Here is a 20,626-nt window from a genome sequence, read left to right on the forward strand (position 1 = left end):
CATCCATGGCCATAGACCCACCCACGAGAGAGGCGGCTTGGAGGGAAGGAAGTTCTCGGCATCCTCTCTCTCCTTGCCATCTCCCTCCCCGTCCTGGGTGGAAGGGAAGCCCTTTCTGGAAGCTAACTTAAATATCCGCTCACTCTAGTTTCCCGGTCCTGAGGCTGGACTGGAGCCGGGGGGGAGAGGGGGGGGAAGCGAGGGCGGTACCTGAGCACTAGAGGGAAGGGCATTGCGAGAAGGGGCGGGACCTAGCGAGAATCACTCCCGGGGCCGGGGACCCAGGGGCGGGCTCAACCCCGGAAGAAGCGGTTCCGGTAAGATTAGTGACTTCCGGCTTGGTCCGCTGCCGGGACCGGCCACCGAGAACTGAAAAGGAGGACGGGCCAGAGCCGCAGCCGTCATGAAGCCGGCGGGCCCTAGAGAAGAGAACGGGAACAAGGTAGGTGACATCCGGGTGGGGATGTTTGGTTCAGCCCGCTGCCCCTTACTTCCGGCCTGGTGTCCTCGCTCCCTCAGTCCGTCCCCGCCCTCTCCCCACCGCGTCCCAGGTTCCGGCTCTTGCTCGCTGTCTTTCCGCCTCTGCCTCTGCCTCTTTCTGTCTCTTGTCTTTTTCTGGACTTCCTTCTGCGCGTGCGCCGTTCCGTAGGTGGAGGGAAGTCGCCTCCCCCCTGCCCCCACTACCTAGAAGTCTGAGGGGTGAAATGGGGACTAGGAGTGGGGTACAAGTAGAGGAGTCACTTTTGCCCCTCCTCCCATCCTAACCCCGCCTTAGTCGTTGACAACTTTTTATCCCAGGGGAACCCCCCATTAGTGGGGAGGGGGTGAGGCTTGGAGGACCCAGCATCTCCTTACTCTCCCCCTTCTGTGACTTACTCCAGCCCAGGGACTGTGAGAGGGGCTTCCCGGACTAACGGGGCAGAGTCCTGGGGCAGGGGCTTGTGCCTTGGGGGTCAGAAGTGTAATTTACATAAAGCAACAACAAGGCTCCATCAGGGCTCGCCCCAAATCTCCTGTTCCCCAGGGGCTTTGTCACCTGTGACTGCCAGACCCACACCTGCCCAGCTGGTCATTGGGATCTACATTGAGGAATCTCCCGGCCTTCTTCGGAGTCGCATGGACCCCACCCCTCCCTTACCGTGTTAGAATAGAGAGCTGTGTGCTTGGGGAGGGGGGGCGTCATGCTTGATGGAGGCCCCCTCTGGTAATGGGGAGGCTGAAGCAGCAACAAGTTAGGTTAATGGTCTTTTCTCAAAAATCCTTAAATTATCCTCAATTCTGCCAGAAACCTAAGCCACTCACTGAGTCTCCTAGACTGGAGAACAAAACTTCTGGCCCCCAGCGCCTCTAGCCCACAGCCCATCTCACCTCCTAGCACTTATGAGAGGGAAGGAGCTGGAAGGGACCTCAGTCAGCAGGGCCTGTCCTCTCACTTTATACAGGAGGAAATTAAGGCTGTGGACGAGGCCCCGGGGTTTGTCCTCCTGGTAAGTAGCCGAAAGCTGTTTGCTTAGCCACCACCCACTGAAGGAGAGCATGGAGAGTGCCTCGGACTGCAGAGCAGTGGGAGCCGAGCTCCTCCAAGAGATTGGGGTAGCCTGAGTTCTTGGATATTTGTCCCTGCAGCCACTTACTTGGGAGAGTTACATTCTCCCAGAGAAGGAATTACTACGAATGGACTTGGGTTGGAGTGGTTTTCCAGAATAGAAAGATTTTCTACAGGATTCTTAAAAGTTCCTTCACCTCGTGGATATTCAGGTAGAGAAATTGCTCAAGGACTCTTTCTTGGAGTTACAGATAAAAGTAAGAAGCCAAAAGGAAGGAGCCATTAGTAACGAGCTGGGACATAATGGAATTAGGTACAGTGTCAAAAGTACATTCCTTGGGGCAGATAGATATTGCAGCTGATTGAACATCAGGCCTGATTTTAAGGAGAATCTAAGTTCAAATCCAATTTCAGACACTTAAGCCTTCTTAGGTGTGTGAGCAGGTACTTAACTCCAGTTAACTCACACAAATACTCACACCCTCCTCTCCCCCTCCCCCCCAAAAAAACCTTTTAAAAAATGCAGTGCTTTCTGGAGGAAACGGACATGCTCAAAATACATCCCTGAGAACCAGAGAGGCTGTAATTTTTTTCTAGTTATCTTCATTTTAACAGATGGAGAATTGAGACTAGGAGATGTGAAGGGATTTGTCGAGGGATATGCAGCGAGTAGGGATTCAGTGTCAGATATGCTGACTTTAGAGCTCCTTCCCTTTCACTCTGTTCAGTCAGCCACATGTCATCATTTGTCGGTGGCACATATTTGGGTGGACATTGGCCCTGGCTAAGATTCCTTGGAACACTTTGATCCTGTGTGCAGGGATTTGGCCCTTAGGAGAAAGGAAGTCAGGATCTTAATCTTAATAGTAGCATGAATTATCGAATGCAGACCATTGCTACTTGGGAGCAGAGAAAGTCTTACATACTTACCTGTAGTGTTCTGGTTTGCTTTCTGGAGGCCCTTCTGACAGGCCTTGATCTCAGTGGGGGCTGAGTCTGAGAGCCTGAGCTCCAGCTTCCAGTCCTCTGTCTTAGATCTCTCTTCTCTTCAATCCCTCCTCTAGGTCTGACTCTGACCTCTTAATACTCTATTACAATTAAATCCATTCATCATGCTGAGTATAGCCAATCATTATATCACTAGGGACCATTATTTGTCATAAGATTAAATCAGTCATACTGAACTAGAGAAGTACTAATCACCAAGCTAAACTAGATAATCATTGTCTTATCAATTCCACTGACAACATCTTATAAGTATCCTTATACAAGTTTCAAGTACACTTCTCTAGAGTTCTGGCTCTTTACACTTATCCATGAATAGGAACAGGTTCACAGAAATGTCATGGAGGGGAAAGCTGCTGACCTTCAAAGGAGCCCAACTTTCCCTTTCTGCTTCCTAAGTTTCTCTAGAAAAGCTAAAATCCTTCTCACTTTGGGGGAGGAGGTCCTGACCTTGTAGAGGAATTTGAAAGTCTCCTCTTATTCTCACTTCTGAAGCCCAGAGAGCCTCCCAGGTGCCAGAGACCAATGCTGGGCCGGGGTACTTGGTAGTTAGCTTTGGTAGGGGATGAGGGGATGGGATCTGGGAAACCAGATCTGAGAGTGTAATTTCTGTTTTTACTTTTATTTTCCAAATTAACCTCCCAAGCACAACTGAGAGAAAAATAAGCAAAAGTTTCCGTTTTTGGTGTCTCTGTTGTCTCCGTCCTCTTGCCCTCTCACTTCTCTAGTAATCATATCTGAGCGAACCCTTTGCTCTCCATCAGATGGGGGAAGAGAGAGAGGAGGCACCCGTCTCAGGATTATGTGGCACAAACTTCTTTGTCCCCTTTATGTTTAAAACGGTTGCAAAAATCCAGTTCAGGATCGACTTCATGCATGACCCTTCAGTCTTGGAAGCTGTCTCTCTGAGAGACCCAGAAGAAGATCTTAGTCCCTACAAGATGGGGTGGATTATAGCTTCTGCAGAGAAGGCTGGGCAGTGGAAAGGTGAGGTTGGCAGCTTCCCTCTCCACCCTTAACTGCTTCTAATCTGTAGAAGATGACACAAAGGGAAAAGCCTTTAGTCTCCTGGGGAACTAGATGAGGCACTGAAGCTTTCCCACAGCAGGTCTTGGTGTTGAGCTGGGGGAGGGAGGCAAACAGGTCCTGCTCCTTTTTGGAACTTGGGGGAAAATGCAGTAGATCTTTCCCCATTAACATCCCAGCGCAGCATGGTCCCTGACATCTGGGAACTCTCTGAGCTTCAGGAGTGATCCAGAGGAACCTTTACCACTAGCCTGTTTTCACTTGACCAGATTTAAGAGACTCATGATTTCCCTATTCAGGTGGAGATTTGTCAGATCAGGATGACTATAAAAAGTGGACTCTGCCTATTTGCATACATTTGCCCAGTGAAAACCGACTCCTGGAATCATACCAATTTCCTTGTTCTCTCTGTTTCCCAGGAAAATGGCCTGTCTTAGATGTCCTCAGCCACATCCCATCTGCTTTGCCAACTATCAGAAGGAGCAAAGCTGCTCAGTGCTGCTCCATTGTATGTGTTGGAATGGGGAGGATTGTGGGAATAAAGTGCTTAGGAAACAAAGTAGCTTGGTTACTCATAGATCTTCATCATTCATGTTGACTGTGGGAACCCCACCCCCCCAAGCATGGAGTAGCTGGCTGATCTGCACCCCTGAATGGAAAGCTTTAATCCAGCCTTTCTCTCAGTGTGGGGGACCCAGGAAACTGGTTGACTTCAAGACTTGATGGAGAGACATTGAAAAAAAGTGGAGTTTACAATGAATAAGGACTGGGTAATTAACCTGTGAGACAAAGCTTGAAATCTATAGCCAATTGAGGTGGGTTGGGGGTGGAAGAGCGTGGCATTTGGGTCTGACTCCACATTATGTGGGAGCCAGGCTGAGGTGTGACTTCAGAGAGCATGTGTGTTGGGGAGGAGCGGGCTGACTTGGGGTGTGAACCAGGGGCTTGTGCTGAGTCATGTTAAATCAGGTGCTCTCACCTAATAACTGCTGAAAGCATTAATGGGATGGCAGGGATTGGGAGGGAGATGCTCATAAAATAGATACACTAAATAGATACACTTGATTCCCCCAGCTCCTCACAGGGAAGAGGGCACACAAAAGGAGGAGTCCATGTTATTCCTTCTGAGATTTGACTGAATTTGTCCTCTAGCCTCTTAGGGACCTGGGTATAGTGAATATTCCAAGGGCTCTTGCCTCTTTCCCCAAAGCAGGGCATAATACATTAAATAATACAGTCTTCCCCTGCAGCCTCCAGCCCTCAGCCCAATAATTGGAGAAAGGTTGGTAAGGGCCAAAGGACCATGATCAGCACTGGCCCCTGCAAGTCATGATTTCCATGACCCACGATGTCCCTGATATGTCTTTTCCAGTTATCATCATTGGCCCATATAAGGCCAGCATGGTATCATAGAAGAAACACAAACTCCAAGTTAGGTTAAGACTGAGGTTGAATGACCCTTCATAGCTTGCCATCTTGGGCAAATCGCTTAACCTCTCTTTCAGGTTCCTCATTTGTGATAGAAGGATAGTACTCCTACCTCCCAGAAATGTTGTCAGAAAATAACTTGAAAAATTGAAAGCACCCTAGAAATGTAATACAGATTGTCTAGTTATATTTATTCTTGTCTTTATCCAGGAAGAGGGTTGTAGACCACATGGATGGACATGGGAATACCCTGTACCCCAGACCAGCTCACTTCCTTCTCTGAGGAAAACTTCCTTTTTGGAGAACAGTTGTGACTAGTCAGCTGGTCTGGTGTGTGTCAAGGGCTGGAGTCACACCCTTCAGATAAAAGACTTCTCAGGGAGAATCTACTAAAAGACTTACCTTATGGAAGCAGGAAAGAGGGGGCAAGTGGCTTAGCAACTATAGATAAGCAGAACAGGTAGTGCTTCTGGGGAGCTCTCTCCTGTCCCTCTCTGGGTAACCTGCCAGTTATTTCCACTCAGGAATCTCTTGGTAAAAGCCTGCATGAGGAATTCCATCTGTAATCTTGCATCTTGAAGTAGATTTTAGCTTTTCCTGAAAAGAGAGGAAAGAGAACGGTTTCTTGTTTCTGCTTTTCCATCACTTCCCATCATTCTCTGATGAGAACTAGATGTCTATCAAACTTGGCTTAGACTTTATTGCTGTTCCTCTGTCAAATGAGAGAATTAGCCTTCATGAGAGGTTCTTAACCTATGGGTCCAGTTGCCTCCCATCAGTCCATAAGGAAAGAAAAAATTACATCTTTATTTCAAAGCAATTGATTTTCTTTGTAATTTCATATATTTTGTGAATTTAAAAATCTTATTGTGAACAAGGACTTAGTGGGATACTTAGGCTCCACCAAACTGCCAAAAAGGGCCTTTGATTAAAAAAAAAAAGAAAAAAAAAGTTGATAATCCTTGGTCAGTCTGAAGCCCTCGGTCATAGGAATATTGAGCTTGAACTGGAAGGGACCCCAGAGATTTTCCAGTTCAACTCTTTCATTTTTCAGATGAGATTACTGAAATCCAGGGAGATTATACAAATTGCAAATATATAAAGTGCAATTTGAATCCAGATCCTCTGACTCCTTTGCTTTTTTTTCTCTAGCCTAGGATGTTAAAACTTCAAACACTCCCTCTTTTTGTTTTAGCAGCTTAATTCCTGCTAACAAATTGAGTGTCAAATCTGTTAGCCATCCCAGGCGGACTTGTTCACGCCCTGCAATTCATTTTATAACACTTCCGCTAGTTCCGGGGAAGGGATGGTGGGCTTGTACCAGAAACTGTTATGGGAACCTTAGCAGCAGGCTGGCTGAGCTGGGGACCCAAGAGTTTACTGCTTCCCAGAAGGATGATCGAGAGGCAGGCTCTCTCTGGTACCTCAGCACTCCCCCATTCCCCCTTCTCTCTTTAGATGTAAAAACACAGTTGATTTAAGAGTATTGCAAAAACCAGGCTTTTGCCCTTTGAGCTTCCCGTGTAACAAATTGGGGCAAGTTATATTAAAATTCTTAGGAGTGTCCCAATAATAGAGCAAATGGATTGGCCTGCCAGCTGCTGCCCTTTCTGTTTTTCTCTGTCCTGCCTTTCCTGGCTTAGTGGAATAGAGTAGGCTAGAAGGAAGCCTTAGGGATCTATGAGCTCTGTTTTCAGACTGAGAATTCAGTTGTTCTTGACTTCAGATAATCCTAGAATGTCAGGGTTAGGAGGATCTTTAGAGATAGAGTCCAAAGCTCTTAGTTTACAGAGAAAGCAGCTGAGGAGGAGTCACAAGTCTAACAACACAACAAATTAGTGACAGAATTCAGACTAGAACCATGATCCTCTGGACACAAATTTCCTGATTTCCAGGCTAGGTTTCTGCCTGTCTGAAAAGATTGGGATTCAATATCCAAGAAAGGGAATCAGGACCTTGAAATGATGGAAACTCCTTTCTCTGACTTTTGGCCAGGCTTCCCCATCCCCCAATTCTTTGTACATGTATTTAAGGTACAATATTTGATTCTTCGGCTTGCTTGCATTTCTTACTTTGGATCTTATCTCTGACATCCCTCCCCCTACCCCGCTGCCCCCCATTTGTGTGTCTCGCTTCTTCTAGGCTTATCTGGGGGTGTGAGTGAGTGTCAGTGCTGTACTGTCTCATGCCCAAGCTGTTGTCATTTGTATTTGCTCTTGAAGAGAGGGGGAGGGAAGGAAAAATTAGGAAGAAAGACTGACTTAGGAAGGAGAAAGATACAGAATTAATTTAGAGGAGAAACACAGAAGAAAAAATATGGAGATAGTGGGGATAGATTTGGGAAGGAGTGAGACAGAGAGAGGAGACATACATGTTTAGGGAAAGAATACACAGAAGAAGGAGAGAGGGAGTAAAGGAAGGAGACAGAAGAGGAGAAACATGATGAGAAGAGAGACATGGATGAAACAGAAAGTAGAGGAAGAAACAGAAAGTAAAGATGCAGAAAGATGTTACTAAATGTCCTGAGTCTTGGAGCTTCCTCTTTCAAAGGGAAATTTGGGCATTTCCCACCCTGCTAATGGATGTTGGGGTGACCCATCATTAGCAGCCAGTCACCATGTCTTCCATCCCTGCTTTTGGACTACCCTCTCCCCCACAGGAAAGAATTGGGACAATCCCATAGATGATGGAACCCCAACTCAGGATGTAATTACTCCCTGAGGTATTTTCTCTGTCCGTGAAAAGCATTATTGATTGGGACACAGATATTCCACTCATTTTCCCTCAGGGACAGGACTCCTGAATCCTAGAAGCCACAGGAACAGACCACACATCCTAACATCATGAGTCTCTTGCCTACTCTCATTCTCCCCCCTACCCAAGCTGCCTATGCTTCCAATACATATAGATTTTTGATATATAGATTGAGCTTGCCTTTAATGTACTAAGATGTTTAGGGAGAGGGATAGGAAGAGAAATTGGTTTCCAACTTATAGATTTTCTTGAAGGACTTGGAGATGCCATACAAAATTCCTGATTACCCTGGTAGCGCTTCAGTGATTTTTAAAATCAAAGATCTTTTAAAAGCAGAATCACTTTTACTGACTGGGGCAAGGTCATGTGTGGTCTTACCTAGAGATCAGGGTACACCCCCCCCCCTCACCTGACCCAATATCAATCACATGATTATTAAGAGTGAGGGAAATCTAGGAATATGGTAGAGAAAGGGTAGAAGCAGACCTTGATTAGTTCCAAATAGCAGGCTAGTTGTCTTTCCCTTACATTCCTTGAGTGGCCCTGAGGTGGAGTGAACAATTAGAAGGAGTTTGTTTGGATCTTGAACCCCTGGTGCAGAAAAGCCAGAATTTTTCCCTTCCCCTCCTACAAGATTCTCAGGATGATAATTGTAATCCCTGACTTAAAATTCAGTGTACTCCATCCCTTTGGAAGGAAGTGGAACAGAGATGGTTTCAGGAAAAGTGAGGAAAAGATGGAGTAAAGAAGTTACAGCATATCTTTCTGGACTGACCTCTTTCCGCTGAGTTTTTTGTTTTTTTAATTGAATCCAGGTACCCCTCAGTCCTTGAGCTTCTTCCCCCAAAACAACTCTATTTGAAGTTGGGAATAGCTGCTGTTCTATGTACCAGACAAAGAGCAAGGAACATCGGGAGTTGAGATGTCGGGATCCAGGCTTGAAGCCTCATTGCATTTTAGATTTCCTTGGAGATCATAGCCACTGGGACAAGGAAAAGGGTGGATACTGTGCTCATGATTCACCTTGACTGAGCCTTAGCTTCCAAATCTGCAAAAGGGAGATTATAGTGCCTGCAATACCAGAGAGACACTAGGACAGAGCACATGGAATGCTCAGGCTGGGTTCACGGGCGGGAGCTTGGAGTTACCTCCCTCCAGACACCAGCCGTGTGACTTTTGAGCAGGTCTGTTTTGGCAACATTTATTTCCTTATCTATAAAATGGGGACAAAGATGGTTCCTACCTTCCAGGTCTGGCCTGTGATTCAAAGAAGTAAAGCCATTTGTAAACAGAAAAGTGCATATAAACAGGAACATTATTGCCTTCCTCACAATATAATACTGTGTGTGAGAGTGCTTTGAGAATACAAAGTACTAAGAAAATGTTGGTGGTCATGGTGATGTTATCAGTGCCTTGGATTGGGGGTTCCCTGGTGAGCTGTGCAGCATACCCTTGGTGTTTCATAGGCTAGGTCTTGGGATGTGGGTGCTGCCTCCATCTCCCTCCTTCTTTCTCCCTTCAAGAGAATCAGGAAAATAACCATGGGGAGTGGGAAGGGAGGCAGAGCATATCTCCCACCTCTGCCCCTCACTACCAGTGTTAGCAAGCTGGTCCGGCTCTTGTGACAGCTTTCACTCACATAAAGAATTAAAGAATTCTCCAAGAAGTGTCCTCCCCCCCTCCATCTCCATCTCCACCCCACCCCTGGAGTTGCCAGGAGAAGGGGGGAAGGGAATGTGGCTTTGTTCTCAGTAAACAAAGAACAGAGCTTGGGCTCCCTCCTCCTAGGGGAGAGGGGGCAGCCTGTTGGCAGAGCACAATGGCTTGGCCAGTATTGGGCTGAACTGGATGCTTGGGAGTGCCCCAGGAAGGAATTGGGGGTAGTGGGTATGGAGAAGCAGATGCTCAGATCCCAAGGAAGAATGGGAGTGAGGATAGGAGTTGCCCAATAGAGTGTGCAAGGGGGGGGGAGCGGGATTCTAAAATTCTATGGAATCTGTGATCTGGTAATTATAAAGTTGTGAATTGGGAAGGGAAGGGACTGTGTGTTTGTTGTCTTGTAAAGACTATAATAGAGGGAAGGGTTCTGGCAAGCTGTTATGGGGGGAGGGTTGTTGGGAGCAGAAAAAATAGAGCTAGGGGCTATTTAATAAGGAATCATCAGGTGCCACAGTCTCAGATTTGGATCCCAAATACCACCTCCCCAGTAGTCTTGTTCTTTCTAGAATCTCCTCCCTTTACTTTCACAGATACGTTGCTGAAAGCTCTTCCTCCCCTCCAGTGAGGGGGGAGGAAATCCCACCAGGATGACTAAGCTGCCCGTTATTTCGTCAAGGGACTTGGAGCAAAGTCTTCCAGCTGTAGCCTCCTTGGGCACCTCACTGCCCAGAAGCCAGAGCTTCCAGCCATCCTTCCTCCCTCCCCTCCCAGAGAAGCGCAGGGCCATTTCAGATGTCCGACGGACCTTCTGCCTCTTCGTCACCTTCGACCTGCTCTTCATCGCTCTGCTCTGGATCATCGAGCTGAATGTATGTGGGTGTGCCTAGGCCCTGGGACAGACATACCTCTAGGCTTCAGATAACCCTTATTTAAAGTGGGGGTAAGATGAGAGTAGAGACTTTCCCCCTCCGCTCCCCATGCCCTATGTATAATATCCTTTGATTCTAGAATTGAATTCTGATCTAGTTGACAATTTGCTATGTGATATCTGGACCTTAAATTGTTAATAGGGAGAGAGCATTTTACTCTGCCCCTCAAAGAAGGCTTAAAGAGAAAATGAAGAACTGAGGCAGAATATCTTAGAAAGGAAAAGGATAGTGTGATGGATAGAGGGTGATGGACCAGGAGGCAGGCAGACTAGAAATTACAAATCATTCTTTGGACCTGTTTCTTCCTTTGAAAATGATAGTATTGGATCTCCTTGGATCCCTTCAGTTCTGTAACTCTGAAATCTAGCTCTGTGCTTCTCTTCTTCCCGCCCTTTTCTGCAGTGATCCTCATCCTTCTCCCCAGGGACACGGGTTCCAGGGAAGCCTCCATCAGTCTAGATTTTGTGAGATTCGATCCTCCTTGAGACAGAGAAATGAAATAAACTCAGTTCATTATCATCATGACCACCACCTTCCACAGACATTTACTGATTCCTTCTGCACGCAAGGCCCACTGCTAGGTTCTGGAAACACGGCATATACACAGACAGGTACATGCCAGAGTTCTCAGCTAGACTTACATACAGAAATTACAGTGATAACTTTCACTGGCATCCTGCCTAGGAGATGAGAAGGGTGTGGTCCAGACAATAGAGACCCTAATGGGTGAAGGTGGGCTGGGAAGGGCTTCACAGCGGAAGCTGAGCTTTGAAAGATGGCAGGCCTTCACCAAGCAGAGGAAGGGGCCAGGCATTTCAGGCAGAGGGAGAAAAGGGGTAAGTCAGGAAGTTGGGAATAGATTTGATACATCTGGAAGACAAGATAATTTTTGATTATTTATGTAGTAGTCTACGGCCATACCACCCTGAACGCGCCTGATCTCGTCTGATCTTGGAAGCTAAGCAGGGTCGGGCCTGGTTAGTACTTGGATGGGAGATTAGACTAGAGTTGGATTAGATTAAACTGGAAAGGTAGATTGGAACCAGATTGTAAAGAACTGTAAGTACCAGACAGAGTAATTTAGAGATATCTTGGGGGCAGAAGGTGTTTGAACAGAGGCTGATTTGCTGAGAACTCTACTTTAGAAATATTAGCAAGGATGGACAGTTTGGATTTTCCAAAGGTGAATCTTGAAGCAGAATGCCCTAGGAGGAGAGTAGGTTGCTAATCTAGGTAGGGTTCTAAATCCTCAAGTCTGTAGTTCTTGAGGGGGAAGTTCCTGAGACCCTCAGAAAGGAAGTTGGTTCTTCAGAGGCTGCAGGCTGGTTAATGGCAGGACTGGGATTAGAATGCAGGTCCTCTTATTTCAGATCCATCATCAGCCCAGAAATGGTTAATAAACAAAACAGAAAAGGGAATGATTTCTCTGAGGCTGAGGACAGAATTGGAGGAGCAGCCACAGTTTGTGGGTTTGAGAAGGAAAAAGACTGAAAGAAGTAGATGGTTACTGTAGCACTTGGCAGTTTTCAAAGGCTCTCCTAATTTCAGCTGTGCCCTCATAACAACTTGGTGAGGGAGGCCGGGCGGTGGTGCTCTCATTTTGACAGATGAGAAAACTAAGGCCTACTAAAACAGTGACATGCTTCCTGGTCATAGAGCTTGTAAGTAGGGTAGAGCCCAAGTGTCCTAACTGCCAGGCCTTTGCTGCATCCATTCTGCCCCAGTGGGCATTGTTGGCAGGGGCACCTGCCTGTATCCTTGCACTGGCAGCTTCCTTTGAATTGCTCTGCATAAGGTAGGTGGCCAGGTGCCTCCACGCTCAAGCAGTTGGGTTTTAATCATTCCTTGGTTGCCCTCCATCTACCCCCTTTCACACTCACTTTCCAGTCCAGTCCTCTTAGCCAGAAATGAAGTCCTTTTCCTATTAGAAGGGGGCAAACTAATAGCATTAAACCATATGTGTGTGGTTGGGGATAAGGAAGAAGAATGACATGTCCATTTGTTCCTTCATTCTGGCCAATCAGGCAGAGTGATGGATTCTCCCCATTAGATGCAAATCTAATCAACTGATTTACCACCTGGGGCTCTGTCTGACACCGAGGCCCAATACCCTTTCTCTCCCCATCCCCTGCCCTCAAGCCCCCTCTGATTCCCTGGATGGATTGTTGACTGGGAAGAGAGAAGGCTATTAGGTAATGCAGACATAGTGTTTGCCACGATCTGCTCCATATCCTTCTGTATAAGAGGCAGTCCTGAGAGTCATACCTCCTACGTTCCCTGGAGGGGAAGAAGGGGGGAAGAAGCTCTCCATGTCACTTCTTCCCTATCTCTTGTCTGTTTCCACATCAATCTTGCACATTTCTCACACATACATACTCAGAAGTGGCTCAGTCTGGGTTGCCTTGGAAACAGGCATCCCCAGCCTGCCACCAGACTCCCCTTCAACTTCCCCTCTTTTGGAACTGAGTGACCCTGGAGCCTTAACTTCTTGGCTTTGAGTTGTCCAGGACTGCTTGCCTATTCAATGAGTGAGCTTGCTTCATGCTTCAAAAGCATGAGGCATATATATTATGCCTGGGATGGAGAGGGTTTAGAATTCGCCACTAACCTGCTTACATCACAGGCTTCTTTTCTCCATCAACATTTTTGGCAGAAGCCAAAGCATTGGGGATTGAAGGATGAGTAGCCCAAGGCAGAGGGCTGGGGGTCCAGCCCTGGCCATTTCACCATTTCTTTCTCTGTGTTCCCCACTCCCAGACAAAGACAGGCATCAAGAAGAATCTAGAGGAAGAGATCATCAACTACAACTTCAAGACCTCCTTCTTCGATATTTTTGTGAGTGACTTAAGCATGGAGGAAGCAACCTTTTGGGGGCTTTTACATCATTCTTTTGGGTTTTTCTTCTCAATTCCTTTCAACCTTTGTTTTTCCTCCTAATCTGATAAGGAAAACACCTGCCCTTACCCCTAGGAAGCTCCTGGTATCTGGGAGAATTCACACAGAGCCTTCCCCAAGGCAGATGATGGTTGCGTGAGATGTGCCCTTTAAGGGCCAAGGGGCTCCAGAGTGGACAGGTTCTACCTGGGCTCTGCTTAGAGGAAGTATGTGACCCTGTTCTACAAAGGCAATCAGATTTACTTCCTAATAGTAAAGGAACCTAGGAAGAGGAAGAAGAGATTTGTTTCCAGTTTGCTTGTAAGCCCCAGTAATTGGTGACGGGCACCATGTCTGATCCTGTGTCTCCTGGAACACCAAATAAAGGACTGAGATGCCCGTTGCCCGCTCTTCTAATGTATGAGTGCTTATTGAATTGCCTCCATCTGTGGCTCTCACCCCCAGCTTCTGGCCTTCTTTCGGTTTTCGGGGCTGCTGATGGGCTACGCTGTGCTGAGACTTCGACACTGGTGGGTGATCGCGGTAAGATGCCAGGCCCCTTGCCCAGTTCATGTTGGGACCCTCTGTGGAATACTTCAACCAGTGTGACGTTGGGGGAATGGGAGTGGGAGAACAAATGGAAGAGGGCCTGAACTTCTGGCTTCTTTTCTCCCTGCTCCGGCCAGATCACCACACTTGTGTCCAGCGCCTTCCTCATTGTCAAGGTCATCCTCTCTCAGGTCAGTGACCCCAGATGGGGTTTGTGGGGAAAGAGATGAGAACTTAGAGTAGGAAGAGCTGAGAAATAGGCCTTCCCTTGTCAGGGTGCTATACCAGGGGCTGAAGGTTGACAGGATGCCCTTCAATGCTTCAGGCCTTCCTTTCTCTTTGTATATCATCATAGTTGGGTAAATTGGGGTTGGGGGACAGGACCCCAGTGATCTCCAGAGAAGGAAATTCCTCTTCTGTCCCATTTCTGGAGCCCCTTTGATAATTGGAAGTTCTCCATTAGATCCATCCTTAGTCACTTTCTCTGTAGTGCTAGCCCATTTTCCTCTGGAAAGAAACCGAAAGGCTCCTAGGCTGTTGAGATCAGGGAAGGGGCCTTCCTCACATACACTCCCAGCTGGCTAGGTTTGGCCTTCCCAGGGGTGGCACTTTGGGGGTGGTTGGAGTGGTACACCCCCTCACCCAGCCCAGCCGACTCTTCCCAGCTGCTCAGCAAAGGCGCCTTTGGCTACGTGCTCCCCATCGTTTCCTTCGTCATCGCCTGGCTGGAGACCTGGTTTTTTGACTTCAAGGTCTTGACACAGGAGGCAGAGGAGGAGCGATGTGAGTTTTATGAGGAGGAAGCAAAATGGAATGGGAAGAGGCCTAGATTGAACCCAGAAGGCCTGGCCTTGATGCTTAGTTTTGCCCCTTTTTCAACCTGGGTCATCTTGACCGAATCACTTTTCCATTTCCAGACCTCAGTTTTTTCATTTCTAAGTGAGGAGACTGGCCTAGACTATCTGTAAGATTGCTTTTTACTCTAAATCCTATGAGTCGGGGGCTGGCAGGACCGGGGGAAGGGGTCTTGGAGAGGAAAGAGAATAAGCTTGGGGAAGAGTGCCATGCCTTTGGAGGAAATCCTCTGGTGAAGTGAGAAGCCCAGGGTTTCCTGGAAAAATCTTGGGACTTTTCTCCCAAGTGACTCACCTGAGACCACTCACCAGGCCGGGTCAGACCCTATTTTTCTTTTGTCTAAAGTCTTCCCTTGCTTTTTGTGTTTTGCCTGTCACTCAAGAGACTGGGATAGGCAAAAAATATGACAAGTATGGGCTTAGGCCAGCCCTGTAAATCCCAGGAAATATACTTTTCCCATGGATAGATCTGGGGCTAGCACAGTGCTGAAGGGGGTATGGGGAGAGCATTCCAGAAAAGAGAACAAAGCATCTATGGCTCTGTTCCCCCAGGGTACTTGGCTGCCCAGGCTGCTGCTGCCCGGGGTCCCCTACTCTTCCCGGGGGCCTTGTCTGAAGGACAGTTTTATTCTCCTCCAGAGTCATTTGCAGGTGAGACATGTAGTTTCTCCTTAATGTTGTCACTGACTACGTACACAGTCCTCCCTTTCCTCTCTAACTCTCCTGGAGATTGGGTAAGAAGGCAGGTGGCCTTCAGTAATTGGATTCATGTTGAAATAGGAGGACAGAGGAAGGAAGGGAAGCAATATTAGAGTTTCTCTTTTGGGTTCCCAAGGGAGAATATCCATACTTCCCTCCCCCATACATACACATATTTAGGCCCTTTCCCCCCATTATACTGATAACTCTCTCCATGTGGCTTTTAGGATCTGACAATGAATCTGACGATGAAGGAGCTGGGAGGAAAGGCTTCTCTAGCCAGGTATTCACCATTCCCTCATCCAGGGACCCCAGACCTGGCTCCCCAACCATGACCTTAAGGAAGGGGTCACTTGTTTTTGAGAGGGACAAATTAAGAAGGGGCTTTAGACAAGAGGTCTTTGAAGTATTTTGGAGGTCCCTAGGTCAAAGGTCAATTGTCTTTTCTTTCTTAACCTGAGCAGTGCTAGGAGTTGGGGGGGGGGGCTTCAGACAAAAGAGGTTGCATGATCCACATCATTACTGGACTCTATAGTCTTGGAAGTCAAAAGGGGGAAACATAGGAAAGAATGAAGAAAGCCAAGGTGGGTGGGATCTGTCATAGAGAGGGAGAATGAGGAGAGACTCATAGGGAAGATGGAGCAGCCTGGGGGGAGGGAACTGGGCTCCCTCCTAGATTGCAGGCCTCCTTCCTCCCTTTCTTCTCTCTGCACCCCACCGCTACTCCTCTGCCTACCACCTGCCTCTTCTGGGAACGGAGTGGGGAGAGAGAACATTGTATGGACCTATTTGAGTGATGTATGCATGGACTGTACTAGGATCGGGAGTATATCCAGCAAGGGAAGGAAGCTATGGAGGTGGTGGACCAGATCCTGGCTCAAGAGGAGAACTGGAAGTTTGAAAAGAACAATGTGAGCCCAAAGCTATCCCTGTTTTTGTGAGGTGGGAGTGATGGGGGAGCTGGAAGGATCTGTCTGGCCATGAAAAGCAGACCGGTGTGGTGACTGAATTCTTGCCCCAGGAAATCAGATCTATGCCTCCATCCGGGTTGTGAAAGAACGGATACTCTTTGTGATCCTCAGACTGGCCTCCGCCTTCCCTTCCTTCCCTCTCTGATGTCAACAATCCTCTGCTCATTCCTGCGTTGTGTCCCACCTGCTCTTGTCACTGGGCTAGGGATGCTTTCTTCCTGCCTTCCTTACTTAACCATCCTTGCCATCATCCCAGACCCCCTCTGCTTTCCCTCCCTTACTCTCCTTCATCTCTCGACCCCATGCTAATCACCTTGGCTCCGCTGCCCCTTATTGCTGCCTCCTCTCTCCAGCCCCGTTCTTCTCTATTACAGGAGTATGGGGACACAGTGTACACTATTGAAATTCCTTTTCATGGCAAGACATTCATCCTCAAGGTAGGAATTACATGGAGGATCCCCGTTGGAGCTCCACCTCCAAATACAACCGCCATGTATCTAGCACCTGCCAGACCAACTGGTGTCCCAGAGACTATCTTATGGAGGATTCCCAAAGAGAATATTCCTCAAATATTCTGTCATGTGGAAGGGAGTCTGGCTTTGTTCTGTTTGGCCCCAGAGCAGTGGATGAGCTGTACAGAGTCAGATTTCAGGCTTCCATCAGGGAAACCTCCTCACCAAAAGTGGTCCAGAAGTGGAAAGGTTTCCCCTCCCTAGAGGTTTTCAGGCAGTCACGGTAACCATTGGAGGTGGGAAGAACAGAGATACATAACAGAGATTTCTGCTTAGCTAAGGATTGGACTGAACGACCTTCCACATTCTTCTCAAGTCCTATTAAGAAGAAAGTATGTAAGGAAGTCAGGGGACTTTGAGATTCACAGGTGGGAGGGACCAGCAGGGCCTCAACCCCCGGGTTTACGAGGCTGGTGCTCGCCTCCATCTCCCCCCCAGGCATTCCTGCAGTGTCCAGCAGAGCTGGTATACCAGGAGGTCATCCTGCAGCCTGAGAAAATGGTCCTGTGGAATAAGACTGTGAACGCTTGCCAGGTGAGTCTGCCAAGAGGCTCGTCTCTCCCAAACCCTCAAGATTTCCCCCGGCTGGGGGTCCTTGCTTTCCAAGAAGGAAATTCTTGCCCTGATTAGTGGAGAGAGAAATGAAGTCCTAGAGTAGGAATGGAGGGAAGGGGCCCTGATTTCTGGTCTGCAATGGAGCCAGAGGCTCTGGAACTTCCTCCCTCCCTCTGCACTTCCCACTGACACTGAACTACTGAGGCCAGAGGCTCTGGCTAGTGGAGGGTCAAACTGACTGCTTCCCAAACTGCAGGTTCTTCATCGTGTAGAAGACAACACTCTCATCACCTATGATGTATCTTCAGGGGCCGCAGGAGGCGTGGTCTCCCCCAGGTGAGGACTGTGTTTCTCTTTCTATGCTTTGCCATTGGACAGAAATTATGATTCTGAGCCAGAAGGGACCTATCCAATTCTCCCCTCTCTTCCTTTTCTCTCGGTCCGTCTCCTCTGTCCCCTCGCCCCCATCCTCCATTCTGACTGCTCCCCTTGCAGCCACATCTTCTGGGCTTTCTGGGGTCCAGCCAGGAGCATGACCCCTGACATTAAGCTTCTCTCTCACTTCCTTTCTGTCCCAGGGACTTTGTGAATGTCCGGCGAATCGAGAGGCGAAGGGACAGATACCTCTCTTCAGGCATCGCCACCACCCACTTTGCCAAGCCCCCACTGCACAAATATGTCAGGTGAGGCCCTTGGCCATCTCAGCCAGTCCCTTTTCCCTAGCCCCTCCCAGCAGGGGGGCGGCTTGTATGGTGTTAATGTCCTCTAAATGATTCCCGATCCCCACTCCATGTTCACATCCTTTAATCTTCTGCTAACCATTCAGTGGCTCTGGCCACGCTCCAGTGGTCACTGTGGGCACAGTTGTTGGAGAAGTGAGGAGGGAGGTTGGGGGAGAGTCGGGGGGCAGGAGGGAGAAGGCAGTCATCAGATACCCAGCCTGGCTGCAGAGGGAAGATGGTTGAGGCCAGGGTGGGGGGGCGGGAGAGGAGGGCTGTTCTCAGTGGGGTAACCTGCAGTGGTCTCAGACTTCTCTCTGAAGAGGCTCTGGACGGCACCAGAAGAGAGCAGGACGTCATTCTCCACTGCCAGCCACTTCGGGGGTCCTCCCATCCTGTACCCTAACCCCTTCTCTCATTCCCCTCTCTTACTTCAGTCCCTGCAGCCAGGGAGCAAACGGCTCTCCTTTGGAGTCCATCTGCCCCTCCCAGAGAGGAGAGAAGTTTTTCCTTGGTTCTTTCCTTACCAAGCCCCTGGGCCATTCTTGCTGCTGATGTTCTGCTGGTGAAAGTGGGACTGATAAGGAGAGACCCAGACCTCAGAGGAGGCTAACGAGGAACGATTATGCCTTTGGGGCTGGGCTTGAGGCTGGGCCAAGGCCTGGAGGAGCTGGGCTGAGCCTCCCCACTTCCCGCCAGAGGCCCCTGGGCTCACTCCTGGATAGTGGGCATCTTTGGGTGCTCCTCAATAACACCACAGTGCCTCTTCCCTCCTCCCCAGCTCATGTTCAGGAGTGAGGCAAGAGGGAGGGGAGGGTTGCTCAGGTGGGGCGCAATATGCCCAGACTAACTCTCTTACAGGGGTGAGAATGGGCCCGGCGGCTTCATTGTTCTCAAGTCACCGAACAACCCTCGAGTCTGCACCTTTGTCTGGGTCCTCAACACAGATCTCAAGGTACCTAGGAAGTGTGAATATCATCCACCCCCCACCCCCCCTCAGGACGGCCTCCTCCATGCCCCCCCTCAGGACGGCCTCCTCCATGCCCCCCCAGCTCCAGGGCTGCTGGGTTCGTGTTCTCGGGGCAGACTCACCCAAATGCCCTCATCATTGCCTGGCCAGAAGGGCCTGCTGCTGCCCAGCTCCTCCAGCCCATGCTCAGCATCCTCTGGGGGAGGAATAGCCAGGACCACTTCTCTCTCCTTTAAACCTGGAGAGAGGAGAAGAAAGACCCTTAATTCCTTCTTGTCTGTGGACTCTCTTCTCCCCAAATTAGGGCCGGCTGCCTCGATACCTCATTCACCAGAGCCTGGCCGCCACCATGTTTGAATTTGCCTTCCACCTCCGGCAGCGAGTCGGAGAATTATGTGCTCAAGCATAGCGGCCCTCCAGCATCCTTGACAGGGCGGCAGGGCGTCCATCCCTCCTCTTCAGCCTGAACTACAAGCCTGTGGGCTCAGGGACTTTAGAGCTTCTCCCTTCACCCGCCCCCCAGAGCCCAGCCATTCCTTGGGAGCCCCTGTCCTTCAGGGATCAGCTCTCAGAAGTGTTCTGGGCCTGGGCGGACGGACTCTGCTGGTTAGAGGTGTGTCCGTCTTGCTGGTATTCACGTGTCCTGCCACAGGGGGGCAGGACACAGTTGAGGGGAGAGTGGCCATCTCCTGACATCCCAGCAGTGTCGGGATGTGATAGGTTCTGGACTTGGAGTGACAGCGGTATTCTCAGTATGCCCAGGCCAGCATTACAGGACCAGGAGCTCCCTATGACCAGTGTGTGGGATGGGGAATCATTGGTCCCCCAGCTTTCCCATCAGTTTTTTTTATAATCATGATTTTAAGAGTCTGGGACTCTTTCCCCTCCCTTACCCCCATAAAAACTGGTGGAGGAAGGGGATATGAACCTGCCTGGGTGCTACCCCTGCCTCCCTCTTCCTTCCCCAACTAGTGCTTCCTTGGGGGTCTTTGCCCCAGCTCATTAAAAATCTGAATGAAACTAGTCTGACCCTGGTCTTTTGTTGGAATGACCTTCGGGAAAGGGGCCCCAGGAGGAGGGGGAAGGAGGGCTGGAAATGGGGAGGAGCTGTGGCCCCTGCTCACTCTTGTCCCTACAAATCCCCATGGTCTCCAAGCTCCGGTTTAGTCAGTCTAGGAAGACTCTCCGCCCTTCTTCTACTCTGTGTGTTAAACCATTTGAACACAGATGGGTTGGGGTCTGTTTATGGATCTGAATTCAAGACACTTTTCTCTGTTTTCTCTCAAGCCACTGAAGTTGGGAGGGTAGGGCCTGTGCCCAAGTGGGCAACTACAGCTGGCAGTAGGACGGGGAGGGAGGCTGGAAAGAGACAGCAGGAGAATGCATTCCAGCCTGGGCAGAGGCTGATAGGAGAGCGAGACCAGGGTTTGAGAAACAAAAAGGCCAGTCTGTAGAGTTCATAGAAGGGAGTCATAGAGAATAAGGTGAGAAATGCAGACCGGGACCAAGGGTGAACCGAGGATCCGCAATTGATCCTAGGGGAACTGGGGAGGCATGCACATTTCTCCAGCTCCAC

At 49.0% G+C, this 20,626-nt stretch overlaps 1 protein-coding gene across 3 annotated transcripts; it reads left to right on the forward strand.

The window, feature by feature from the left end:
- Positions 1-19: 19 nt before the first annotated feature.
- On the forward strand, positions 20-20,070 carry STARD3 (StAR related lipid transfer domain containing 3). Of its 3 annotated transcripts, XM_074261385.1 has the most exons (16): positions 20-442; positions 1,443-1,487; positions 10,009-10,287; positions 13,105-13,182; positions 13,687-13,764; positions 13,908-13,961; positions 14,436-14,553; positions 15,177-15,275; positions 15,551-15,606; positions 16,142-16,234; positions 16,669-16,731; positions 17,245-17,340; positions 17,618-17,697; positions 17,940-18,044; positions 18,942-19,035; positions 19,355-20,070. In XM_074261385.1, the coding sequence occupies exons 3-16, from the start codon at positions 10,066-10,068 to the stop codon at positions 19,457-19,459; spliced, it is 1,341 nt and encodes a 446-aa protein (XP_074117486.1). In that variant the 5' UTR covers positions 20-442; positions 1,443-1,487; positions 10,009-10,065; the 3' UTR covers positions 19,460-20,070. The 3 variants fall into 3 exon arrangements, with proteins under 3 accessions (XP_074117486.1, XP_074117485.1, XP_074117487.1); XM_074261384.1 differs by lacking the exon at positions 1,443-1,487 and having other exon boundaries at positions 26-442; XM_074261386.1 differs by lacking the exons at positions 20-442; positions 1,443-1,487 and adding an exon at positions 8,816-8,943.
- Positions 20,071-20,626: the final 556 nt, after the last annotated feature.

The sequence above is a fragment of the Sminthopsis crassicaudata genome, chromosome 4 (assembly GCF_048593235.1).
Source record: "Sminthopsis crassicaudata isolate SCR6 chromosome 4, ASM4859323v1, whole genome shotgun sequence".
Classification (NCBI taxonomy): domain Eukaryota; kingdom Metazoa; phylum Chordata; class Mammalia; order Dasyuromorphia; family Dasyuridae; genus Sminthopsis; species Sminthopsis crassicaudata.

Excerpts from the sequence above, each read along its gene's own strand:
- STARD3 (XM_074261385.1), top strand. The coding sequence starts at position 10,066 with ATGACTAAGCTGCCCGTTATTTCGTCAAGGGACTTGGAGCAAAGTCTT. Across the intron at positions 13,765-13,907 it reads GACACTGGTGGGTGATCGCG|ATCACCACACTTGTGTCCAG; the intron begins GTAAGATGCCAG and ends TGCTCCGGCCAG. Across the intron at positions 16,235-16,668 it reads GGAAGTTTGAAAAGAACAAT|GAGTATGGGGACACAGTGTA; the intron begins GTGAGCCCAAAG and ends TCTCTATTACAG.